General features: G+C 36.9%; 1 protein-coding gene across 3 annotated transcripts; it reads left to right on the forward strand.

The window, feature by feature from the left end:
- Nucleotides 1–392: 392 nt before the first annotated feature.
- On the forward strand, nucleotides 393–27968 carry FBXO9 (F-box protein 9). 3 transcript variants are annotated; one of them, XM_054569485.1, is made up of 13 exons: nucleotides 393–794; nucleotides 3944–4027; nucleotides 6414–6570; nucleotides 8763–8822; nucleotides 10223–10322; nucleotides 12545–12675; nucleotides 13469–13583; nucleotides 18037–18155; nucleotides 20262–20352; nucleotides 21020–21115; nucleotides 21441–21534; nucleotides 23037–23188; nucleotides 27356–27968. In XM_054569485.1, the coding sequence occupies exons 1-13, from the start codon at nucleotides 792–794 to the stop codon at nucleotides 27462–27464; spliced, it is 1311 nt and encodes a 436-aa protein (XP_054425460.1). In that variant the 5' UTR covers nucleotides 393–791; the 3' UTR covers nucleotides 27465–27968. The 3 variants fall into 3 exon arrangements, with proteins under 3 accessions (XP_054425460.1, XP_054425461.1, XP_054425462.1); XM_054569487.1 differs by lacking the exon at nucleotides 393–794 and adding an exon at nucleotides 905–1110; XM_054569486.1 differs by lacking the exon at nucleotides 3944–4027.

The raw sequence follows: 27968 nt of genomic DNA on the forward strand, positions 1-27968 counted from the left end.
TAGAAGTTTTTCTCTCCCTCTTTCAAATAAATAAAAATAAATAATAAAAAGTTTAATCGTTAGAACAGCCTGTGATGTAGTGGTTTCCATTTCCCTGCATTCCTGGTGTGGAGCTCCAGCCAGAGTTGCCACAGACTGTGTAGTGATGATCAAGCGCCCAGTTTGATGCTCATTAGGGCTTCTTGTCACAGGGCCCAACCCTTAAGGTGAGTTACATTTTTGAGATAATGGTTTTTCAAGTCTGCCTAAGTGTTCTCTGAGCCGACTAAGCAGGTTGAGTAGGGGTTCGGCAAACTGGTGACCTCACGCCTAGTTTGGCCTCACGCACACAGTCGGCCCACGCCCCCTGGTCCTCCACTAGGCGGCAAGCTCCTGGCCTTGGATTCAGTTGTGCAGTGCACGCAGGAAGCGGCTGGGCACTGCGCATGTTCGGTGCGCGGTGGAGGTTCCCGCAGCAGAGGGGTTAGCTCTGCAGCGGCGTGTGGTGTCCTCAGCGTCTGGTTCTTGCACAGTCTTCGGCCTTCGCTGGCAACGGGTGTTCCTCCACTCCCGGTCTCACCGGCCGTCGCTCCAGCGCGCCCCGATCTGGCCCCCAATCCCGCGAAGATGGCTGCCGTACGCCGGGCCCGCAGTTACTGCCGCTGCCTGGTGCGCTTCTCCGACCGAGAACTCTGCTAAGCCCCGCTGCCGCAGACAGGCAGGAGTAGACACCCGGACACCCAGCACACCTCCTCAAGGGACGGTGCAGAGGGGGTGCGGAGAGCCCCTCTACCGGCGGTTGGCCCGCCAGCATGGTAACCTGAGGAGGGGGAAGGGGGAGTCTGCGAGGGGGGGGCGGGGCTGACAGCTCTGGGAGAAGGAGCCTCAAGGGGTGGGGGGAAGGGGCTGGGAGGAGTGGGAGGAGCTGCACAGCCGCTTCCCTTTATGGGACCTCTGGCCTGAGAGGGAGTGGAGGGGATACCAGTCCTGACCACTCCCCGGCTTGTCGAGGTGAAGAGTGGTTGGTTTGCAGGACGGTCGAGAAAAATGCCTCTTCTCGGCCCACTGAAGACATTGAACCAATCTGGCTCCTCTCAAGGGATTTTATCGAAGCAGTGAACATAGATTGAGGTGAGCCATGGCAGCATCTGAAATCGGGAGGGAGCCTTGGCAAGCGGAGACACTTGTTGGTTGCTCCCCCTCTGGAAAGCTGAGCGCACGGAGAAGCCTGGGTTTAGGAAGCACTTGCCCCCGTGACATGCCAGTGCCCTGGGCAGGATGTTGGCAGGCGGTCCTGGCGGCGTGGGGTCACAAGGATTGTCACCGCACAGCGGTGAGGGCCTGAGAAGCGTCCGTGCGGTCCAAATGGAGAGACTGAGCGAAGGTCCAGAAATTGACAGCGCAGATTCCATAGGACTGTTGCAGCCTGGAATATGTAGTCTCTGCCCTGTGCTACTTTTCTTTGGCTTTGAATAAATGGTCCATCCGAGAAACTAATCTCTTAGGTTGCATGATTGAAGGGTGAAATGATACCAAACTAATTAACTTACAGTAGACACTCATATGTATTAAGTAAATGAATGACCGAATGAATTTATTTTATTAATCGAGAGGAGTAAAAAGCAGTAATTGACTCTGCCCCTGAACTTTCAGAAGTAGTTCTCTGGGATTAAGCACTTAATTTTCTATATTTCTTTAATTCCATGCGTAAAACAAGAGTAAAATGATGAAGACATGAGCTATTGAAGTGAAAGGCGAGATTTAGATCAAACTCAATTAGGAAAAATAAAACGAAAATCTCTGGGCAACAGCTGAGGACCTGCTTATTTCAGCTGGCATTTGAATTGAAAAATGTAGTGAAACCCCAAATTTGATGGTTTCTTGTTTTTGTCATAGTATCAGAATCAAAATAATAATGGATTAGAACTGTATTATAACCCAGGAGCTCAGGAAAAAAGGAAAAGGCTATCTGTATTACAGGTTTCCAGCTTTCTGTCCTCATTCTTAACCTATGCATTGTATATCCACATGGAATTTTACTTATTAATTCAACCAATTTTTTGAGCACCTATAATCAGCCTGGCATAGTGCTAATGCTAGACCCTGGTACAATACTAAATCTTCAATATAGTCAAACCTGTAGTGTGATTTGTGGTAAACTTTTAATCCTAGAATGTCACTTAGAAAAAAGGGCCTCAGAGGTCACCAAACCCAATACTGCCTCTTTAGCGGTGAGATAGCTGAGGCTCCCACAGACCTGCTATGAGTGAAGCAATGTGTTTGGCCTTCTAAGTATGCAAAGATGAATGAGATGTTATCTTTGTTCCCAAAGCACCAACTCTAGCAAAGAGACAAAAATAATTTCAATACAAGTCTAAGTGCCATGGTACAAGCACAAGTGTAATAGGAAAACAAGAGGCAGTTAAGAGGATCAGAGAATTCTTCCTACTGGGATGATTCCTGAGCTGAATCGAAGGAAGAGTAGCCAAGTGAGGAAGAAGGAGCAATCATTCCAGCAGTCATTCCAGCAGCATACGCTAGAGGACAAAACTGGACAGAGCAGGAAAAGCTTTTGAAGTCAGTGTAGTATGACAATTAGGTGAGAGGTTTAGAAGGCTGTTCCTAAGAGGATACCCTAAGGAACTCAGATTCCCTTTAATTAGCTGTACTTAGAGTTTACAATATTAAAGCAGATTCTTATTTAAGAAGAGAGAGAAATATATTTCTCAATGGGATCTATAAATTCAAAGTCCTTTACTGTATAGTTTCCTGTTAGTGATGTTCTTAGTACAGAAGGCTCCTCCTACCTTACAGACTCAAAAAATGAAATGTATTCAACAATACATCAGTGCTTAAATTTTCCAGTTTTTTAGAAAACCATGTGGGTTTTGGCCTCTCTCATTTATTTCTTTGCTGATTTAGCTTTTACAGTGTGCCAAGCACTTCACCATATACTAACTGGTTCAAGTCTTGAAGGCACCTCTGCTTGAAGTCTGGTTGCCAGAGATAAGATAGGAAGCAAGGTTTATTTATGTTGCTCTGTGTAGTTCAAGTATATATCTGGTTGCTCTATGCAAAGATATGTGTTAATACAAACATTTTTTTTCTGGAAACAAATTACAGCTAAAATCGGCAGTTGTGAAACTTGCCATCTTTGAAATGAATAAAATTAAATAGGTTTTATTATTTATATTTCTAACCTTCAAGGTCATTTCCCTGATTGCCACATTTCTTTATCAGACTGAACACAGTAAGTGTTGAGCAAGCCCCATTCGCTAATAAGTCTATTACCTAACAAACTGAACCTAGGCAACATTTCATCTATGCTGGAAGGTAAGATTCAGTTTAATTTAGCAAACATTGAGAACAAAAGGATAAAATGAAAGGAAACTGGTGTGAGACCTCTATTAAGCTCCAAGCCATGCACAGTAATTCCAGTCCTGCTCTATTCTAAGTTAATTCAATATATAAAAATCTGGATTTATAAAATAGAAGGGCTTCTTAAACATACACTATTGCATGTCTTTTATTTACGAGCTTTCCTAGTACATTTAAAATACTAATAAACAGACAAAAGTCATTCACATATTAATAACATGCCAGTGTTTAAAAGAAGGGACAACCATATACGGATTATACATGGTCTTTTAAGTGATTTGTGAAACCAAAAACTATTTGCTGAACTCTATACAACACTAAATGTTATTTTCTAAATCAAAGGTGTTCTTTTTAACCACCTACCAAAACATTTTAAATGAGAGCCCAATGAAGTTGTTTATTCTACAGTATTAAAAAATTAAAGTATCAAGTTTTTCTGATTGAAATCATTAAAGTTGCCATGAAGAAGGTATCTAGAGAGAAGAAACTATAGATTTCATTGGGCAAGTAGCTGAATAGATGTAGACTTCAAAGAGAAACTGATGTTTGCATAATCCTGATTCTTTTGACTTCTCCCCCACCCCAGGCAGAAGCTGAGGAAGACTGTCATTCTGATTCTATCAGAGCAGATGATGATGAAAATGAAAGCCCTGCCGAAACAGATCTGCAGGCATGTTTCTTCATCGAATATATAATTTTCATTCCATTGCTTTCCATGGATAAGCAGAAATTGGTCATAATTGTGAAGAATTATAGGTTTATTTGCATTGAATTTAACTGCATTTCTTACTGGTTTATAAAGTACTTAAATTATAACTATCTTATGGATTTCTTTTTCTGTAAAAAGATATATCAGGTACTGCTGCTATGTAGGTCAGAACATGGGTTTCAAGTGTTCAAACCTAGGCTTAAGCATGACTCAAAACCCACCACCTCAAAGAAAAAGACTGACAGATTTGACCACCTAAAGGTTTAAAACCTACATATAGCAGACAATATAATAGATCTGTCAAAAGAGAAATAATCAGCTATAAAAACTATTTACCACATATGGGCAAAGGATTGATAGCCTCAGTATATACATAGGATATCCATAGAAATTAGCAAGAAGAACACAAGAGAGAAAGATATGAATGGACAGCGAATGGAAAAAATAATAGAAATGACTATTAAACATTTGAAAATATAATTAGCCTCATTAATAATTTTAAAATTACAAATGAAATCTACAGTTAATTTTTTTCCTAAATGATCAGATTGGTGAATAATGCCCATTGCCGTCCAGGCTATAGGAACTATCATGTAGTGTACATCAAAGTGTGAATTGCTACAACTGTTTTGGAGGGAGGAGTAGCAATATAGGTCAAAATGAGAAACATATATTCCCTTTGAACCAGCAATTCTATGTCCAAGAAATTAATCCTAAAGAAATAAAGGGGCCCAGGCTGGTGTGGCTCAGTGGATTGAGCACTGACATGCAAACCAAAAGGTTGCTCGTTTTATTCCCAGTCAAAGCACATGCCTGGGCAGTGGGCCAGGTCCCATTTGGAGGCATGCAAGCGACAACCGATTGATGTTTCTCTCACTCATTGATGTTTCTCTGCCTCTCTTTCTCCCTCCTTTCCCCTCTCTCTAAAAATAAATAAATAAAATCTTTTTAAGAAAAAGAAAGAGTGGGAAATTGAGTAAACATATGTGTACAAAAAGATTTATTGTAGCATTGTTTATATGGAAAAATGGAATACAACCTAAATATCCATCATGTGTTAAGTAATGATGCCTCCATACAGTGAAATACATTGCAGCCATTTAAAAGGATGGGTAAATCTTTAAGCGTTGAAATAGAAAAATATTCATTGTGATTGGTTAAGTGCATCTTACTGAATTTATAAGCTTTATAATGTTTATTTGGAATGTGTTATCTAGTAGGCATAAAGAATGTTGCTAAAGATTCTTTAGGTCAGAGGTATATGTGTTAGATGTAGGAAGGTGGGAACCAAAACCAAAGCAATGTACAGAATGTAGAGAAAAAATTTTTTAAAACATGTTTTCGATACCCCTTAACAGAAAAAGCCAGGACTAATATACATAGTCTTTTTGGCAATGGCCTTCTTTGAGAGGAAAGGCATCTAGGGTTGGGTTCCCCGGAAAGTAGACTTGGAGGTGAAGAGTACCACATAGGAGGTTGTTTAAGTAGTGCTGTTGGGATCAACCCCACAGGCAATGTAGAGATCTGTTTTGTCACCTCAGAAGGAAGGAAGGGAGGGAGGGAAGCCAGAGCTGGGGGGAGTTGAGCTTCTGTACAGTGTTCATGGACCACCTTTGTTATCCCAGAGGAAGTTCTGAGGATGGAATAACCTTTGAGAGCCTGGCTTTTACAGTCATTGATTGCTTTCATTCATTTACCATTGGGTGGGAATCACCTGGGAAGGGGATATGATCTAGCTGAGGGAATACTCAGAAAGGGCTAACAGCTGAAGGCTGTTTTTCAGGTGCTCTCCTAGCAGTTGAAGTAATCAGTTCCATTCCTTAAGGAGGGTCTGGGCAGCACAGCAGAGTCCACCATGCAGGGAATTCACTTGTTCTATATTTAGACAAAACGTAATGAGACATATTAGAAAAAAATTTTCCCTATTAAAAAAGGCAAGGGCTGTTAAAAGGTACTTTGGGCTTGTGTACAGAATTTTTAGCAACAATTTTAACATCTACTAGTTTGTGTATTCCAAGTAAAGAAATGTTTGAAAGCATCTAAGTTCAGTCCCTGAGTGATGGCTTATATTTTTTATTCTAATTAAAATTTGATTTTCCCATACCATTAGATTTTTCTTGTATAGACAGTCTTATTTTAGGCAGTTTTATGATTTCTTTAAAGTTTTAAGCAGAAAATTATTTTAGAATAGGTGTTTAATGGTATTAACTCAGTAATTTAAAAGACAGTGATTTCTGATCTTAGAGTATGTGTATACATATGGAAATTGATGTCGGCTCTAATGACAAATTCTTCCCAAGTTAAGCTACTCTTTCATGGGGAGTCCTAAAATACGTTTCTCCCGTAGGCACAACTCCAGAGGTTCCGAGCTCAGTGGATGTTTGAACTTGCCCCAGGTGTAGGCTCTGGCAATTTTGAAACTCGATCTTGCAGAGCAGGAGCCAGAGGCTCTTTTCTGAAAGCAGTGGATACCAAAGGAAAGCAAGAAATGGCAAAAGAAGAAAAGTTAAGTATTATGGACATTGTACTTGAAAAAACTTTGACAAGTATGCCAGTTTGTCCATTCCAATACTATTTATAGGCACTTTGGATGGCATTACTACTCCTTATGAGCATCTTTCTTACAGGTACACTATCTTCATGGAACTATCTTTGGTAACTCATAGACCCCTGAGATTCACTTGGTCTCTAAAAGATTAATGCCTCTGAATTTATTGCAGAAGGGAAAAAATGTTATTCAAATGTTAACATCTTCCCAAAGGTCTTAATGCAATATTTTGTTATATTTTGAATTGAACAAATTTATAGTGATTCATTAATCATTTTCTTATTCTGGCAAATTTTCAAAGTCCTCACAATGAAAAAAATTTGAAAGCTATCTAATTGTTTACTTCTTTCCTATTATTCACATGAAGTTGACACAGCACATCATCTTATTCTTCTTTTCCTATTCCGTAGAGGCTGTCATCTTTACACCATCAGATCGCAGGGTTTTTTTTACACGCAATTTGCCATTAAATAATTGACAGTAACATGAAAACCCAAAACTCCCATGTTTATTTTAATTTTTAAATATTTACAGATTCATAGGTAAAGGGAAGTCTCTAGTCCCATGTACCCTTGATGGTGAAGTTTTACAAGTTAGAGTACTAGAAAATAGATATTGGTATAACCCACAGGGCTTATTCAGATTTCCCAGATTTACAAGCACTTTTCTGTGTGTATATGTAAAAATAGTTCTGCGCAGTTTTATTAATGTGTAGCTTCATGTAACTGCTGCACAAAATACAAAATTGTTTTGTCACCACAAGGCTCCCTCTTGCCATACCTCTACAGTTATACTCTCTCCTCCTCCCCTTCTCCCCAGCCATCCGTAACCACTAATCTGGTCTCCATTTCTATAATTTTAATATTAAAAAGTATTATGTACATGGAATCATACACTGTTGAGATTGGCATAATTCCTTTGTGATTCATTCAAGTTGTTGTGTGTATCAATAGTTTGTTTCTTTTTATTGCTCAGTAGTATTGCATGTTATGGACATACCCCAATTTTTTTAACTAGTCATCATTTGAAGGACATTTGGGTTGTTTCCAGTTTTTGGCTGTTATGTATAGAGCTTCTGTGACTATTCATGTGCAGGTTTTTGCAGGAACATAAGTTTTGATTTCTCTGGCCTAAAAGTTTAATTACTAAATAAGTACATCTTCGGTTAAAAGAAACTGCCAAACTGTTTGGCAAACTGTCTGGACCATTTTATATTCCCTTCAGCCATGCATGAGTGATCCAGTGTCTGCATCCTTGTCAGCATTTGATGGTGGTGTTACTTTTTAATTTTAGCCACTCAAATAGTTTTATAGTTAAACCTTATTGTAATTTGAATTTATATTTCCTTAATGTCTAATGATGATGAATATCATTCCATGTGCTATTATCATCTTTATATCCTCTCTGTGTAATATTCATTTATCTTCTCTAATTATATTTCTTATGTTTTCACTGTTGAGTTTGAGAGGTTGGTTTTTTTTTTTTTTAATATTCTAAATACAAGTCCTTTGTGGAACATGTGGTTTATAAATAATTTATCTCAGTATATAGTTTGTCTTTGCATCTTCTTTACAGAGCATTTTGTAGAACAAGTTTTTAATATTGATGAGGTCCAATTTATCAACTTATTGTTATCCTCAGCTAACAATATAGTTATTGATTTGAGAGAGAGAAATGGAGACACAGAGAGAAAGAGAAATATTGATGTGAGAGAAAAACATTGATCAGTTGCCTCTTGTACCCCAACTAGGGATTGAACTTGCAACCTAGGAATGTGCCCTGACAGGGGATTGGAGCTGCAACTCTTTTTTGGTGTATAGGACCATGTTTCAGCCAACTGAACCACTGGGCCAGGGCTCAATGTATCAACTTTTATGGATTGTGCTCTTGGCCTCAAGTATAAGAATTTGCATACTGCTAAGTCTCGAAGATTTTTTTTATCTTTCCTGAAAGTTATAAAGTTTTATGTTTATGTCCATGATCCACTTTCAAGTTAATTTTTAAGTAAGGTGTGACGTTTAGGTTGAGGTTTGTTATTTTGCCTATGGATGTCCAATTGTATTAACACCACTTGTTGAAAAAGCTATCCTTCTGCTAGTCATGCTCATTTTTAATTTTCCAAAAAATTTTTTCACCATTGATTTTTATAGGCTCGAGAACTCTTCCTAAAAGCTGTAGAAGAAGAACAAAATGGAGCTCTTTATGAAGGTAAAAACCCAGGGCCTTGGATCATATTGTCATGATGTTTCTGAGCAACAACTCTATGTTACTGAAAAATTTTTTTTTTTACTAAAATATATTTGGTATGGAACATCAGTCTCCCCAAATTTGAAATTGGTTTTTAAAATATCAAAAATAAAAATTATATTTCTATGTAACCTGTCTCTCTTTCCAAAAATTAATATTGCTGGGAAACATCATATTGATAGGATGAATAAAGTGATTTTTTTTTTTTTACATTTAGGTTTTAGTATTTATTCTTCATTATTAAAGTCTTAAAAATATTGTCACATATAAAAATAGATTTTGCTTCTTTTATAGGTGGAATTACTTCTGGGGAGGGTAATGTTAAGGATACATTGAGGAACATATGTTTTCTAAGTTCTAATTTATGTTGTTTACTGTAAAGGAACACCCTTTAACTTTGTTTCTTTTAGTAAGCTAATAGAAATGCGTAAGTAAAGAAATGGGGCTGTTTACTGTATTAGGTTTGTCATTGGGCTTTCATTTTGTGATAGTAAAGCTAATGGGGCATAGAAAAGAGTCTTGTGCTTGCATCATTTGAATATGCCACCAAAATAACATTTTCAGAATTATTCTATTATTTGCAAAGTTCTTCTGGTGATATTTTTACTTTGAGATATTAAAAGGATCCAATTAATCTCTCTCCATAGTCTTCCTTGGTTTGTTCAGATTCCCATCTCCACATAGTGTGCAGTGATTTGCCCAGAGTTAAAAAAAACATGGCAGAATGTATTGAATTGACTTCGACACGTTGGCCTCTGCAGCCCCACATTCTGTTAGTATATCTCTATGGAAGATGTTATTAAATAATAAAACTCTTAAACCCCCTGGCCAGGAGATTTATTTAAAAACAAAACAGGTTTTACAGGTTATTTAGCTAAATAAAAGGCAGCTGGACTAAAGTTGTATTTGAAGAATAAATTCCAAAAAACTCTTCTCTTTATTCCACCCACTAGGAAACATTTGATTTTCCTTAACTTTGCATTTTAGAAAGAAAAATTTGCTTAAAAGTGTTTTTATTGGGGCTACAGCAGTTGTGTTTTCCAAGTCAAAAGAAAGACATTCACATAAGATCACTTCTGACAATACCTAAGAGGCTGAGGGAAAAGATGGGAAGGGCTAACAGACAAGAGTAAAGTGCAACATCTTAATTTTCTGTAACATGTTAGCTTTAGGGAAAAGAAAGATTATTTCTGAGTAGTAAGATTTGGAAATAAGTTTGTTCACTGAACTACTGTTGCATGTAGAAAAGGGATTTGGCTGTTTGTAAAGAAAGTTACCCAATTAAACCACAGTTAAGGGTAATCAAAGGAAATGACAAAAATGTGTGGTCATAGCTAATTTAGCTTTATTTCTTCTTTTAGCCATCAAGTTTTATCGTAGGGCTATGCAACTTGTACCTGATATAGAGTTCAAGATTACTTATACCCGGTCTCCAGATGGTGATGGCGTTGGAAACAGCTAGTGCGTATATAATTTGATAGACAGTAATACATAGTTTGTTAAAATTAAGCGTCTTTGCCCTGTTTACTCTTAACATGATAAGAAGATGGTGCTTTTATGTTAAGTAATATAGTCTTTAGTATACAGACTTGTTTATAAAGTATAGAAATTTTTTAATTAGGAAAATTTTAAGATTAAAATACAGAAATGCACATATTAAACAAACATAAGAGAAATAAGGTGATGAAAGAATTTTTTTATGAAAGCAGTGATTATTGAAAGGAGTAAATTAAAGGGTGTATTTCAACTTTCTGAAACCTATTGAAAGTCAACATTATTAAAATGTTATTAGGCCAAAATTGAAAAATGTTAATAATGTTTGAAATTGGGTGATGGGTACATAGGCTTTCATTACACTAGTTTTTCTCACTTTGTTTATGTTTGAAACTATACATTTTAACTTAAAAAGGGGCTTTTCATTTATTAGGAAAATGCTGAATTATAACAAGGCTTTGTCTATTATTCTCTTAAGGTATGTAGGTGGAATATTATTAAGACTGTAACATTGGTTTAAAAGCACAGGTGCAAGATAAAAGCACTCTTAAAAGAAACCACATTTCATCCTGATCATTGTAGCTCAGTGAGTTGGGAATTGTCTCTAAGCGAAAGGGCGCCGGTTTGATTCCCCAGTCAGATGTACGAGAGGCAACCATCGATATTTCTCTCCCTTTCTTCCTCTCTCACTTCCCCTCTCTCTAAAAATGAATAAAATCTTTTTAAAAAGGCAAGAAACCACAATTTGTTGTATATACCCAGCTCCTGAGTCAGTCATGAAGGTCGTAGCATTGATGGTTTTATATGACAAAGATCAAGAGAAGTTATTTTTAAGTCAGTGCTTTTGACACTATTTGCAAAACAATTATAAAATTGTTTTTGCTCAATCCCTTTATCCCCAAAAGCCCAATTTGCAGATAATAGAAGGGAAGGGAGTTTGTACCCATGAGAGAATGTCAGATTTAAAATGAGCAACACCTAGAAAAAGAGTTTTGGTAATGAGATATTTTATGATATATCATATTACCACTGCCATGAAATAATTAAGTTATCTTTATCAATAACTTACGCTTATTGCCAGTATTTTGTTAATTGCTTATAGTATTAACAGAAGCTTTGGGTAAGCCATATTAAAAACATCCCCGTGAAGTAATTTTTAATTGTCTGTTTAAACGTTTGGGCCAATAATATTGTTCACTAAATTAGACTTAACAGTGTAAGGTAAGGTAGTTCATATGAAAAAAGAATCATTTGGGCTTTTTCTAAGCCTTTTAAAAATTGAGTTAGAGTCATTTGAACCCAATAAATAGACTCCCAAGTGCTGTTAAGAATGTTTGTATTAAAACATTAAAGATGCATTTCTTTTCTGTGCAATCTCTTTATACAAACTCAGATTCTATGGAAGTTCTTGAAAGATGTGCATTAATTTTTTTATCAGATCTAATAGGCCCTAAAAGTCCCTTTGTTGTTGGGTTTGGTTTTTTTTTTTCCTTTTGTAAAATGTTGGTGAAGTAGTCCTTGAATCCGTCTAGACTCAACCACACTTGCCCTTTGTCATGTCATAATAAGCTCTTCCTGGTTTTCCCGCTTTGTCCTCATCCAAACCTTTTTTGTATATCTGATCGTTTTTAATGTTATTTTCAGCAAAAGTGGTAAGCTAAGTATTTTTCTAGAGCTCTTTAACTACACATTTGTTATGTTGGTAGATGATTCGTGGACCCTGCTGAGATTTTTTAAAATTAAACATTTCCCTCTCTAAATGTAGGGCGATAAGGTACATCTGTTAGAAAACCTTGGTAAGTACCTCAGATGACATCTGTATATTTTTATCCAATTAGATGGATTAGTCACTTACAAGAATATGTTTACTTCAGATTTTAAAAATCACTTGAAATTATCCATTTCATTAACACATGAAATCTCTACAATTAAAATCACATCATCTGTATCCCTGAATTCTAATTCTTTCTGGGTGGGAATTAAACTTGCTGAAGCTTTTTTCTTCAAAAGACTTGCTATGGTACTCCTGCGACGCAGGATAAACTTTTATCACATCAAAGAAAAAAGTAGTAAGAAGTTGCTTTTAGATTACTTTTTCTAAAGAAGACTTGAAAATGCTATGAAAAATCAGTTTCTAAGCTTTTTGTAGGCTGAGGCGCTTAGTGTATTCACCTCCCTCCTTCTTGCAGTATTGAGGATAATGATGATGATAGCAAGATGGCAGATCTGTTGTCCTACTTCCAGCAGCAGCTCACAGTTCAGGAGTCTCTTCTCAAACTGTGTCAGCCCGAACTTGAGAGCAACCAGACTCACATATCAGGTGAGGATTTATGCTTGTTATAAGCCCACGAGAAAGACTTTAACCATAGATTTTAGTTTTTGAAACTTACAAAGTCATATAGATTGCCAGATGATTGATCTCGTTCAAAATATGATAGGAGATCTAGTTATACGGACTGTTTGTGTTTACCTACAAACTTTTCAAAGTCTGAAGTAGAGCAGAGTTTGTAGTGCAGTTATCCAAGGATGCCGTACTTTTTTTCATTAAAGATATAAGAGTGTGAGTGTCTGAGTTGTTGGGGGCAGTCCTAAGAAAATTGGAGGAATACTGGTATCATCCGGTGTTTCAGCCAAGTTGGACAGTAGTCCTGAGATAGAGGCTGAATGTTTAAAAATGAATGTTTTTCCTTTTTCTTTTTTTTTTTCATGTTAAGTGTTTAATTAGTTATGGGACTTTTCAGAAGAGGACAACTGGAAATTTTCAAGAAGATGGAAATAACTTCTTACTGTTAAATGCAGTATGGATCACACACATACCAATATAGTAGGCTATTTTTGTAACACTTAATATATCTTGGTAGTAAAATGACCTTCTGAGAGACAGGGATGCTTTATAACAGTAGCTTCAGATCTGTTTTATACTGGAAAAATAAAGATTTTTGTCTTGATGTTAGGAACCGTCATTACTTTTGGGTATATACACTCATGCATTATGTCTGAGCGCTACTGGAGACGTGATTAAAATTTGCAGGAATACATAAACATACGTGCACTGACAACATGACAGGAGAATGCCATAGGAAAGATACTGAAATGGTGATATTCTTCCACAGTGCTGCCGATGGAGGTCCTGATGTACATCTTCCGATGGGTGGTATCTAGTGATTTGGACCTCAGATCATTAGAGCAATTGTCGCAGGTGTGCAGAGGATTCTATATCTGTGCCAGGTACTTACTTTTTTTAAACAACCAAGGAAGTGGTGAAAAAAGGGATTAAGATCTTCTGCAAATTTTGATTAAAAAACTAGATTGATATTCTGGGTAAAAGCTATTCTAGAACAGTTTTGCTAAGCTGTACATATTGAGTCTCTCAAACTGTTTAGCATTTAAAGGCTGGGATGCAGTAGGTTTCCAGGGTATAGAATAATATGTGGAACAGATACAGTTACACGCATTCCTTTCATAGGGTAGTTTGCATGCTAACTTAGCTGATTTGGAAAAGAAATTACGCTAAAAAAAATTTTAAGTCATTTTCACAGTAACTCTAAACCCATTAATTGGTAATGATTTAAATTTTGATTGCACTAGAATTTTCTTTTAGTCCATTAAAAGTAATCCTACACTTTTAAAATCATTCTGTGTGAAGAATAATTGTAGTTTAGCATAACATCATTTGAGACTGGTAGTCTTTCATGGGCATCTTATGTAAAAATATATACTTAGTTGTACATCCAGAACTTTTTTTATAACTTCAGTTCTTAAAATTTAAAATTTAAAAATTTAGATGCATTATTTTTAAATAACCTAATTTCATTTGGAGTCTTTGTATTTCTGGTAAAAACAGTGGAATTGCTGAAAGACTGGTTTTTGGTGATTCAGTATACTATTCTATTTAATAAGCACCTATTAAACTTCTCGTGGATTGCCACCAACCTTTTGAAATTTGGGTCTCTAGCACTGTGAATCCATTAACTTCTTTTAATCATACATGATGAAACATGAAGAGGGCATTAAGAAAAATTTGGGGGATCTCTTTTTGCAGCCTGGCTCCAATATAAGTAGTTTTTACATCTTTAAAACTGAGCATTTTAAGTTATAGAAGAAGCTAAAAGTATTTTGAGTTGTATAAGAACCATGTGAATATTTAATACATCTTTTAACTTTGCATTTTGTACTAATCCCATAACAAACTCTAGCTGCTACCTTTAAAATACTTCTCCAGTCTGACCATTTTAATACTTCTCCAAAGTATCATTCTGATTCAGACAACATGATACCCAGTCTGCATTATGACAGTAGCACCCTACATGGTCTCTCTGCTCCCAGTCTTACACGCTTGAAGCATATTCTCTCTTCATAAACCACCAGAGCGACTTGTTGTTGTTCTTTTTTTTTCCTATTCCCTCACCCCCTCCCCCTTGGCAACTATCAGCTTGATTTCTATATCTATGGGTCTGTTTCTGTTTTGTTTAGTTTTTTTAGATTCTATATATAAGTAATACCACACAGTATTTGTCTTTCTCTATTTTACTTAGCATAATAACCCTCTAGGTCCATCCATATTGTTACATATGGCAAGATTTCATTCTTTTTTATTGCTGAATAATATTCCATTGTATACACATTTTCAAATTGGGTTGTTTTATGGTGTTTTATGAGTTCCTAATATATTTTGGACATTAATCCCTTACTGGATATTTCATTGGCAAATATCTTCTTTCATTCAGTAGGTTAACTTTGTTTTGTTGATGGTTTCCTTTGCTGTGAAAAACTTTTTAGTTTGATGTTCCCATTTGTTTATTTTTTTCTTTTGCTGCCCTTGCCAGTGGAGACATATTCAAAAAGATATTGCTAAGAGCAACGTCGTAAGAATTTATTGCCTGTGTTTTCTTCTAAGAGTATTAATGGCTTCACATCTTACATTTAAGACTTTAATCTATTTTGAGTTAATTTCTGTATATAGTGTTTAGAGAGTGGTCTGATTTTCTCAGCACACCTCTTGAAGAGACTGTCTTTTCATTGTATATTCTTGCCTCCTTTGTGAATATATAAGCAAGGGTTTATTTCTGGGCCTTCTTATTTTGTTCCATTGATCTATGCATCTGTTTTTGTGCCAGTACCATGCTGTTTTGATTACAGAAGCTTTGTAGTATAGTTTTAAATCAGGGCTCATGATACTTTCCACCTTGTTCTTTCTCAAGATTGCTTTGGCTATTCACAGCCTTTTTTTGATTCCTTATAAATTTTAGGATTATTTGTTGGAGTTTTGAAAAGGATATCATTGATATTTTGATGGGGCTGCCTTTAATCTGTAGATTGCTTTAGGTAGTATGATCATTTTAATGATATTAATCTTTCTAATTCATGAACATGGTATCCTTTCATTTATTTATGTCCTCTTCAATTTCTTTCTTCAGTGTCTTAACAGTTTTCATAGTACAGATTTTTCACCTTGGTTAAATGTATTCCTACACATTTTATGCTTTAAAAAAATATATTTATTTATTTATTTATAGAGAGAGAGAGAAACTTTGATCAGTTGCTTCCCACATCCCCAACCTGGGACCTGGCCTGCAACCTAGGCATGTGCCCTGACCTAGACTTGAACTGGCAACCTTTTAGTTTGCAGGATGATGCCTAGCCACTCAGGACTCAATCATTATTTCTTTATATAAGGTTTCTATTGCTTTCTTTTTCTCCTTCTGGAATCCTTATAATGGAACTGATTAAGCACTTGGTGTTACCCCAGAGGTTCTTTACACTGTCCTTGTTTTTTTAAATTTTTTCTTTTTGCTGTTTAATTTGTAAATTTCCCCAGTTTGTCTTCCTAATCACTGATCTTTTCTTCTGTGTTAGTTAATCTGATGTTGATTCCTTCTGATGTGTTATTTTGTGTTAGTTATTGTAATCTTCAGGTCTGTCTGTTTATTATACCTTCTCTTTGTTGAAATTATCCCGAAGTTCCTCTGTTCCACACTTAGGTTTGTTGAGCATCCTTATGATTATTTCTTTGAATTGTTTATTAGGCAAATTACTTATCTGTTTCCTTAGGGCCTTTTTTGTGGGGAATTTTCTTGTTCCTTTATTTGAACAGATTCCTTCATTTGAGAGGTTCTGGGTTTGTTTGTTTGTTTTTCATTTTGTTTGACTTTTCATGTTTTTTAGTATGAATTAGACTCAAGAGCTATTTCTTCCCAGTCTTGAAAAAGTGGCCTTATGTCAAAATGGCCTATATGTGGGTTCTGTGTGTCGGGTGGTTTTGGCAAGCTGGTCAGAGCTGAGCAGGTACTAAGGTGACCAGGGCACTGGTCTACAAAGTTGGAGAGGCCAAGTACATGCAGTAATGCCTGTTCCTTCTGCTTGTTCTCCTGATCAGGAGCAAAATGGGCTTGGGTACTATGTCTAGGAACATGCTGCAGTGATCTTATAGATAGGCCAGAGCAATGGGATGAATCCCCCGTCCACCCTATGGAGGTGGAGGGGAACATAAACAATAGTGCTTACCAGCACTATTACCAGCATCCCTGACCCAGAGAGCTCCCATGGCTCCCCAGCCTTCTCTGTATAGTCTCTCTCATTTGTTGTACAGAAAGGGATCTTGCATAGAGTTATCTCAAAGTAGGCTTTATTGGTTTTAGTTTTAGAAGGCTGGTTGGAGTCGTCAGGTGCTTATATCCCTGGGAGTACTTTCTTGAGGGTTGGAGTGGCTCCCTGCAGGGAGGCCAGCATGTGATGCCCCGTTGTTCCTGCTAGCTTCCTTTGTTTGGAGGCCAAAGGCTCTGGGCAGTGTAACTGGAGACACACTCTGGTGATCTTGCAGGGAGGCCAAAGCACCCAAATAAAGCTTCTGCTCACCCTGTCAGAGTGAAGGGGGATATAAACAATGGCACTTACCAGCTCCTCTAGCCCTGACAGTTGCCACAGTTCTCAGAGAGCCCCTGTGGCTTCCCAGTCTTCTCTCTTCATCTCTTTCTTTTGCTTGTTGAAAAGCTGTTCATTCAGCCCTTAATTTTCTCGTAGTAATGGGAGTGGGTGAATTCAGCATCTTCGTATGCCATCACTATCTTGGACCTCTCCCAGAGTCATCTTTTAAAAGCCTAAGTTATGCTCAAAGCCCTACAGTGACCTCCATCTCACTTAACAGCCACTCCCACCAATAAACCAGGACCTTGCCTGCCCCTTACTACCCTTCAGATTATGTACCCTATACTTCAACTTGCTTACTTTACTGCAACCATGTGGCCCTCTAGCTCCTTGTAGAGCACACCAGCCACACTCCCACCTGAGGGTCTTGAGCTTGCATATGGTTTCTGTCCAGAGTACACTTCCTCTTCATCTGTCCAAAGAGTCTTCTCTCAGTCACTGTCTAAAAAGGTCTTTATTTCTCCACCATCACATCTTTGTCTCTTTGCCCTGCCTTTTTTTTTTTTTTTTTTTTTTTTTTGCACTAAGCACATTACCTGAAACTTCCTTCCTGTTTTCTAATTTTCCTTTGCTTTCCCACCAGTAAAGGAGCAGGGCCTTTCTCAATCCGTCTATCTCCAGGGCCCAACACAGTGCCTGGTAGACACCCCAAAAATATTTGCTGAATAGAAGATGGCTCATAGCAGGACTGTTACTTATGTCTGCATATAGGGACTTAGCCTTTTATATATATTGATGTTGCGATTTTATTATGTAGAGACCCTGAAATATGGCGTTTGGCCTGCTTGAAAGTTTGGGGCAGAAGCTGTATTAAACATGTTCCATACACATCCTGGAGAGAGATGTTTCTAGAAAGGCCTCGTGTTCGGTTTGATGGTAAGTTGAACCCTTTAGAACTCAGGAGAAATAGTGATCTATCATGCTGATTTTGATAAATACACATTCTTAGTTTTCTGTAACAGACCTAAGTACCATGAATAGATTTAAAGGTAACTACAATAAAAGTAAAGCTAGAGGGACTTCCTAGTAGCCAAGATGGACATGTAGCTAGATACACTTTGCCTCCTTACACAGACAAAAGAAGGACAACAGCAAATCTAAAATAAAAAAAAAAAAAAAGAACTGCCAGAAAATGGAACTGTGTGGAAGTCTGACAACCAAGGAGTTAAAGAAGAAACATTCATCCAGACTGGTAGGAGGGGTAGAGATGGGCAGCCAGGATGGAAAGGATGCACGGCAAGGTAGCAGCTGGAGGACCAGGTGGGTGAGGCAGCTGCTGGTGGACTAGGCAGTCCCACATTTGTGTGCAGATAAACCAGGAGGAACAACTGGGGAGCAAGACAGACTGTACAGCCCAAGGTTCCAGTGCAGGAAAAGAAAGCTTCAAAACCTCTGGCTGTAAACACCTGTGGGGGTTGCAGCTGTGAGAGAAATTCCCAGCCTCACAGGAGAGTTCGTTAGACCCACAGGGTCTCAGAATGTACACAAACCCACCCACCCAGGAATCAGCACCAGAAGAGCCCAATTTGCTTGTGAGTAGTGGGGGAAGTGACTGAAAGCCAGCCAAGAGCCGGAGTAAATGGCACTGTTCCCTCTCTGATCCCTCCCTACAGATATCACCACATGTTTCAGCGACGTGGGTTGTCTGCCCTGGCGAAGACCTAAGGCTCTGCCCCTTACAACATAAAAGGTGCACTGAGACAAAGAAAGGTGGCCCAAATGAAAGAACATATCAAAACTCCAGAAAAAATACAACTAAGCAATGAAGAAATAACCAACCTATCAGATGTAGAGTTCAAAACGCTGGTAATCAGGATGCTCACAGAAATGACTGAGTGTGGTTGCAAAATAGAGGAGAAGGTGAAGGCTATACAAAGTGAAATAAAGAAAAATACACAGGGAACCAACAGTGAAGGGAAGGAAACTGGGACTCAAATCAATGATTTGGAGCAGAAGAAATAAACATTCACCCAGAATAAAATGAAGAAACAAGGAACCAGAAAAAATGAGGAGAGGCTTAGGAACCTCTGGGACAATTTTAAACATTCCAACATCCGAATCATAGGGGTGCCAGAAAGAGAAGAGGAAGAGCAAGAAATTGAAAACTTACTCGAACAAATAATGAAGGAAAACTTCCCCAATCTGGTGAAGGAAATAGACTTCTAGGAAGTCCAGGAAGCTCAGAGAGTCCCAAAGAAGTTGGACCCAAGGAAGCGCACATGGAGGCACATCATAATTACACTACTTAAGCTTTAAGGTAGGGAGGGAATCTTAAAAGCAGCAAGAGAAAAGGAGACAGTTACCTACAAAGGAGTTTCCATAAGACTATCAGCTGATTTCTCAAAAGAAACCTTGCAGGCAAGAAGTATTCAAAGTCATGAAAGGCAAGGAACTACATCCAAGATTAATGTATGCAGCAAAACTATCATTTAGAATGGAAGGGCAGATAAATGCTACTTAGATAAGGTAAAGTTAAAGGAATTCCTCATCACCAAGCCCTTATTATATGAAATACCTAAGAAAAAGAAGATCAAAACTATGAACAGTAAAATAACACAACTATCAACAACTGAACCTAAACAAAAACAAACTAGAACAGGAACAGAATCACAGAAATGGAGACCACATGGAGGGTTATCAGTGGGGAGGGGGAGGAGGGAGAATGGGGAGAAAAGGTACAGGGAATAAGCAGCATAAATGGTAGGTACAAAGTAGACAGGGGGAGGTTAAGAATAGCATAGGACATGGGGAGAACTCAAATGCATGATCCATGGACATGAACTAGGGAGGGGCATGCTACTGGGAGTGGGGGTGCAGGGTGGAGGAGAATAAAGGGGAGAAAAAAGTGGGACAACTGTAATAGCATAATCAATAAAATATACTTTAAAAAAGGTAAAGCTAGAAACAGCCTATATGATTGTAACTAAGATTTTAAAAAATGTATTATGTTCTTAATTGTTTAAAAAAAATTTTTTTTAATAGGAGTGTATATCAGTAAAACCACATATATTCGTCAAGGGGAACAGTCTCTTGATGGTTTCTATAGAGCCTGGCACCAAGTGGAATATTACAGGTACAACTGAGTGAGTGAAAAATTCTCTCTCTCCAAGTATTAGTTCATTAGTAATTGGACACCTGTTCTCTGTGGCTTTTGCGTTTATACACAGAGTGGCCCTCAGTATTTTTATCCAGTATTATAACAGAAATTATAGTTAAAAAACCAATGGGTTACTACAAATGTAATTCCCCTAGCCTCTAAGAATCATTTTACATTTTACAACTCATCCTTATCTTTTGCCCTTGTTGTACTCATTTGCCTTTTCTAATAGCTTATGCTGTTATTCAGCCTTGTTCATCAGAAAATACTTTCAGTGAGAAAGCAGTAGATCTATTAACTACTGTGTATTATGAGATTCCACTTTTGTTTGATATTAATTAGTGCTCTAGGAAAAAACATACAGAATTTTAATAGAGCCATACTTAATCTAACTTTTTATTCAGTGAGTGAAACTAAAAGATTAACAGTTCCCTCTAATGAGGATAATAAAATACCTTTAGTTCTTTCTTGCTGGCCTCCCAGGCTGTCGGTCACAATTTAATGATGTTTTGCCAGTTCTTTGGCTCACAGTATTTCTGATTTGGTTCCACAGCTATGACTAGGTTTAGGTACCCGTAAAGGAGGACACGTTTTATATTTTGCGTATGTGTGTGTGGTGTTTTTTGATGTCCTTTTTTCACAGGTACATAAGATTCTTTCCTGATGGCCATGTCATGATGTTGACGACCCCTGAGGAGCCACAGTCTATTGTTCCTCGTTTAAGAACTCGGAATACTAGGTAGAATTTTTCTACAGTTTTCTATCCATTCACATTTTACATGGTTACTTGCAAGTTAATATGATCCTATGTTTTCTTAACTTACTATTGGATGATTTAAAAAGCAGTCATTGGGTGGGCATCTGTGAAAAATACCAATTCCTGCACCTCCCCCCGCAACAGGGTACTTCAGTAAGTCTCTGGGGCCTTGGAACCTAGGTTTACTCACGTCCTAGCTGGGTCTTCTCGAGCAAGTTGCTTAAACACTATTATAATCCATTACTTCCTAGAGTACTTAAATACATATAATGACTAATAAATTTAAAATGTATTTTTTGATTTTTAGAACTGATGCAGTTCTGCTGGGTCATTATCGCTTGTCACAAGATACAGACAATCAGACCAAAGTATTTGCTGTGATAACTAAGAAAAAAGAAGAAGTAAGTATGCAAGGTTGAATTAGCAGTTTCCTTTTTATTTAAGTAGCCTATTTATTCAAGCATTCTTGATTAGAAAGAATAAAAGTATACTGTTTCATTTTTTATACTATTACACAAATATATGTTGACTTACAGCGTCTCTCTAAAGAGAGCTGGAGAGTTTTCTAAAAAATGTGGTTATTTTTTATTGGCTCAGCTTGCTTGTTTTTCTCCAAATGGTTTCTTTTTCTGGTCCTGGTTTTCACATGTGAAAACGTAAAGCCAAAATGTCCTGTAAAGTAATTAGTAAAATGATACCTGAATATGTGTTTTTGGCTCTTCTTGTTTTGAATCATGTGGGATTTTTCTTCCTAAATTAGCTCAAATAAGTAATTTTTTATAAGGATATTCTTATAGAGAATTTCAATTTTGACTGGAAATAAGCTAATGTAAGATAATTTCCTTCTTTCCATTCTTACAAAATTGCCAAGCATATATGATTGCTGGATTATTATTATACCCTAGAGGGTTTTGGGGGCCTTTTTTTTTTTTAGTCCTGGTTAAAAACCATAATGTATACCCAAGTCAGTTGTGAGGAAGTTATAATAAATGCTAGCCTGTTGTTTTTATAAATTAGTATAGGATTTGAAAGAAGTTTCCCTTGTGTTGAGTTCTCCTCTCTTCTGTAGCAATATGTGTCAAGATAGTTAGGGTTTCTCTGTGAGTCCTAGTCTTGTCACCTTGTGACCATCTGTTGCTGGTGTCTTTGCTTGGCTCTCATAGACTCCTGAAATGTGGGGCAGCAGTCTGAGGGGCAGAGATAGTTGCTGTGACTGTGACCTTGGCCATGAGTTTCCTGAAGTCAGAACTGGGGAGTTTGTGAGGCCCTAGTGTAGGTTTTATCTAATAAGAATTTAGAAACTCCCCTATAGAACACCCGTTTCCTCTTCAGAATATGACACAGTGAAACCATATGTAGTGTTGATATTTTTGTGTTTTTAGCAGCAGTAGGTGCAGAAGTATGATTCTAATGAAACTTGTCACATCTCTTTTTCCATTGACTAGTTTACTGTTACTGCAACAAATAAGTCATACTCTGCTTTTTCTGTAGCCTTCACCAACTTACTACTTTCTCTGTTTAAAAATTCCCAAGTATTTTCAAGTAGGAGGAAATATTAGGCGTCGAGATAGGAGACAAAAGTCTTAATTCCCAGCTGAAACTGCTGTGTAACTTTGGTTAACTCTTTTGACCTGTCTGGGTCTTCATTCTTCAGCCATTAAATAGCAGTAATGCGATCATATTTAGTACATGAGGGTATTACGATGATTTACTGAGATGATGGTGATGAGGGAAAAAACCCTCATGTTTTTAGAGTGCTTAACATTTTTCAGGACACACATTCTTATCAAGACAGCTCTACTATATGCAGATGTTATGTTATTCTTGCACAATATATTCCTATAAATATTTTTTGTAGAAAATATAAGAATATGGAAAAGCTCATGTACCTTTTCTTTTACAGAAGCCACTTGACTATAAATACAGATATTTTCGTCGTGTCCCTGTACAAGAAGCAGATCAGAGTTTTCATGTAGGGTTACAGCTGTGTTCCAGTGGCCACCAGAGGTTCAACAAGCTCATCTGGATACATCATTCTTGTCACATTACTTACAAGTAGGTGAATGCATTAAAAATAGCTAGGTTACAGAATAAGTGTGTGCCTACCTGATCTTTTTTCGTCTCCCATGTTTGCCTTACCATTTTTTTTTTAACTTTATTTCCATTTCATTTATCCTCAGGGATTATACACTGATTTTAATAAAATTGTAGTTAGGAAAGTAAGTCTGCTAAGAAGACCTCTGGTATTCCAAAGCCAAATCTATTAGGTGGTTCCTTTATAAAGCTCTTGTTCTATGAGGATTATTTTTCTTACACTTTATTTTACATAATCATGCTTAATATCTTTAAAAGTTATTCAAAAACATTATTTTTCAATTACTACAAATGTATTCCGCCATTCTTGTTTTATTCTTGATTTTCCACCATTTTATTATTAAAAATTTCAAACATGCAGAAAAGTTGAAAGAATTTTATAGTGGAAACCCATATACCTGCTTGGTACACCATATAGTATTAGTTTTGGGTGTACAATATGGTGATCTGACATTTATGTAGTGTGATCACTATACTAATAATAAGTTTAGTAATCATCTGTCACTGTGCAAACTTACCACAATATTTTTGATTACATTCCCCTTCACCTTTTTCACCCTTACCCCTAGCCTCCCTCCCCTCTAGCAATTATCAGTCTGTTCTCTGTCTCTATGATTCTGTTTCTATTTTACTTGTTTATATTCTTTAGATTCCACATATAAGTGAAACCATACCATAGGGTGTTTGTTCTCTGTCTTATTTTCCTTAGCATTATACCCTCTAGGTGCATCCACATTGTTGCAAATGGCAAGATTTTCTTTTTTTCTTTTTTGCTATTTTACTTTATTTTTTAATAATTTTTAAATTACAGTTGACATACAATATTACATTGTTTCAGGCATTCAACATAATGATTATAGGTTTATATAACTTATGAAGCAATTACTCCAATAAGTCTAGTACCCATCTGACACCATACATAGTTTTTACAATACTACTGACTGTATTCCCTATGCAGTACTTTATATCTCCATGACTGTTTTCATAACTGGCAATTTATACATCTTAACCCCTTCACCTTTTTTTACCCATCCTTCCAAACGCTCTCCTCTCTGGCAACCATTAAAATGTTCTCTGTATCTATGAGTTTGTTTCTGTTTTGTTGGTTGGTTTGTTTTTTAGATTCCACAGTGAAATCTAAAAATTTTTAGATATAAGTGAAATCATATGGTGTTTATCTTTCTGTCTGACTTCACTTACCATAATACCCTCTAGGTCCATCCATGTTGTCACAAATGGTAAGATACCATTCTTTTTATGGCTGAGGAATATTTCATTGTGTTGGATTGGCCGAAAAGATCATTTAGTTTTTTTCCGTATGATGGCTCTACTAATGCTAAGTTGTCTTTAACTTTATTTGAAACAATTCTGCTAAATTGTATTGTGACAGCTGTCATATCAGCATGCATTTTAAGGAAACTTATCAAAATTGGTAAATATTTATGCAGCAATTTTAATATTGAGGATGGGAGAAAAATACCCAACATTTTCAGTGTATCATCCTTTATTATTTCGAGAAAGGTAAAAACTCAACTGAAATGCAAAAGAAGATTTGAGCAGTATATGGAGAAGGTTCTGTGACTGATTAAACGTGTCAAAAGTGGTTTGCAAAGCTTTTTGATACTGTCGACATTTTGACCGAATAATTCCTTGCTGTGGGGCTGTCTGATGCATTGGAAGATGTTGAGAAGCAGCCTGGCCTCTACCCACTAGAAGCCAATAGCAGGAGGTAGCCACCATACTCAAAATATCCAAATCAGTAAAGTTATTGGTGACAATGAAAAATGTGTCCTTTATTTTACAAAACAAACTAAATGGACTTTTTGGCCAACCCAGTATATATGTACCACATCTTCTTTATCCTTTCAACTATTGATGGACACTTAGGTTGCTTCCATATCTTGGCTATTGTAATGCTGTGGTGATCATAGGGATACATAAGTCTTGGGTTTTTTTGGATAAATACCCAGAAGTGGAATTGCTGAAACCTTCTCTGTCTCTTGTTACAGTCTTTGTTTTAAAGTCATTTTGTCTGATATAAATATTGCTGCCCTAGCTTTTTTTTTTTTAATTTCCATTTTGCATGAATTATCTTTTTCCATCCCTTTTCTTTGTCTGTCTTTCGATGTGAAATGAGTCTCTTATAGGCAGCATATATATGGGTCTTTTTTTTGTTATTAATAGTTCATGTCTTACCGTATTTTTTTCTATTGCCATTTATCCCGCCTATATCCTCTTCCACCTCCCTCTTCCTGCAATCACCACACCGTTGTCTGTGTCTGAGTTCTTTTCTTTTTTGCTTATATTATCCATTCAGCCACCCTGTGTCTTTTGATTGCAGCATTTAATCCATTTACATTTAAAGTAGTTATTGATGGGTATGTCGTTATTGCCATCTTATTCTTTTTTTTTTTTTTCCTCTTCTTCTTCATCTTGAAAAAGTCCTTTTAACATTTGTTATACTGGTTTGGTGGTGATTAACTCCTTTAGCTTTTTCTTGACTGGGCAGCTGTTTATCTGTCCTTTGATTCTAAATGATAGCCTTGCTAGGTAGAGTAATCTTGGTTATAGGTCCTTTTCATACTTTGAATATGTTGTAACAACCCCTTCTGGCCTGCAAAGGGGCCCGTGCACACAAGCTGTGGCACTCACCCAGTCCTTCAGGCCTGGATGGTTCCCTCAGCTCCCCAAGTGCTCTTGTGGTCCCCCAACCTTCTCTGTGCAGTCTCCCTCTCTTGCTTGTTGTGCAGAAGCTGTTCAACTGGCCCTCAGTTGTCTCTCAGGAGGAACTGCTCTAATTGTAGGTATACATTTGATACGTTCTGGGAGGAGGTAAGCTCAGTGTCCTCCTGTGCTGCCATCTTGACCTTTCTTTGAGTTAGGATTTACCTGTATGAAATCAGTAATGAACAGAAGAGTGTGTGCGAGAATGAAGCAGTACAGAAATAAGTAAAATTAAAAAAGGAATTAAGAAAGTGAAATATCAATTCATACGGATATTCAAGTTAGCTGTTACTGGATTTGAAAGGATATTGGTATGTGACTGAAGGCTTCTTGTTCCAGTTGAATCCAAAATTCTGAGTCAAGTTTTGAGATCACCTTCAGTTAACCTACTCTACAACCTTGACCGTGTTGTTGACTACTTTTGGAGCCACAGTTCTAGCTTACAAATAACTTTTTGCACTCATTTGGATGGTCCTGACAACTGAGAATGAGCAGGCTTTTTCTTTTTTTCTTATCTCCTTTTTGCTTCTCTCTGTCATCTGTGGAAGTTTTTTTTTCTTTTTTTTCAAAGAAAGAAAACAAACCCAGAAGTAGAACCAAAGAAATGAAAAGCATCAAGTTTTTAGGATAAATGACCTTGATTTTCTTATAATATTCATAAAGGCACTTGAGTTTTCTGCTTTTATTTACTTCTTTTTGGGAGGAAAATATACTGTAATAGTATAACTTGTCATCTGCTTCCCCTCCCTCCCATCTGTAATTATGTTGTTGGTCATGCAAAAATTAAATCATTAAATTCTATCCTAGGATTATAATTCTTTCTAAATATTTAACAAGAACCTTAACATGTCTATAGCTTTTGACTTAGAAATTCTACTCTTTGGAACCTGTCCAAAGGACACAATAAAAAATGTTCCAATATTTTTAATTGCCAAGAACTGAAAACAACATACAATTCCCAAGAAAAGGGGAATTATTAAGTAAACTGTGGTACATGCAGACAGTGAAATACTAGACAGCCACTAAAAATGACCTCTGATGATGTTAGGAAATGTATGTGCCATAATGTTAAATGACACAAGCAGGATGACTAATAAAGTGTGACCTTGGTAGGAAAGCTTGTTAGAGAGGTTGAGGTGCTTGGAAGAAACAATAGGGAAAAAAGAGCTTTGTATTTATTGCTGTATCTGAATGATAGAATAGATAGAATTATGAGTGTCTTTCATGTACTTTCCTAAATTTTTAAAGTTTTCTACAATGTGCCTGTATTATTTAGAATTTAGTGAGATGTACTAAAAACTGTAAAAGGCTAAAGTATAAAATAACCCCACCCCCAGAAATATGCAAAGATTTTAAATGAGTTGATATTTCCTGGTAACTAGTAATTTTGTGCATTCTTTTCAGGTCAACTGGTGAGACTGCAGTCACTGCTTTTGAGATTGACAAGATGTACACCCCTTTGTTCTTCTCCAGAGTGAGGAGCTACACTGCTTTCTCGGAGAGGCCTCTGTAGGACCTCATGTCCAGTCCTCTGTCAGTGTTGCATGAATAAAAACATCTAGTGTGAAAGAGCACCTAAGTTATAAATGTACATATATATATATATATATCTGGAATTGGAATTTATTTTACATTGTTGGAGTTCTTTTAAGAAGAGTATAAATTGATTTTTTTTAATTTAAAGGGATAGTTGATTCTTGGGGTGTTTTGGTTTTGAAATTAAGAAGTTGAGATTACAAGCTATTTAAACACATTTACAGTGTGAAAAACGTTAATATGAGCTTTAAATCATGTCCTTTTTCAAGCAGATTTCTGAGCAGATTACTGTCACATTAAGTCTTCTGCCTGATCACCCCAATACTGAAATGCGTCAGGGGAGAGCTTTATTGGATAAGCATTTCTTTCACGCATGACAAAGTGGCTTTGCACTAAAGACTCAAATGTGAAAACCTGTTCTCGATTTGTTTGAAACTGCTTGACCAATAAAGATTATAAATAAATGTTTCCTTCAAGAAAA

This window comes from Pteronotus mesoamericanus, unplaced genomic scaffold (genome assembly GCF_021234165.1).
Source record: "Pteronotus mesoamericanus isolate MK-2021 breed Mesoamerican mustached bat unplaced genomic scaffold, CSHL_Meso_final contig_20, whole genome shotgun sequence".
NCBI classification, from domain to species: domain Eukaryota; kingdom Metazoa; phylum Chordata; class Mammalia; order Chiroptera; family Mormoopidae; genus Pteronotus; species Pteronotus mesoamericanus.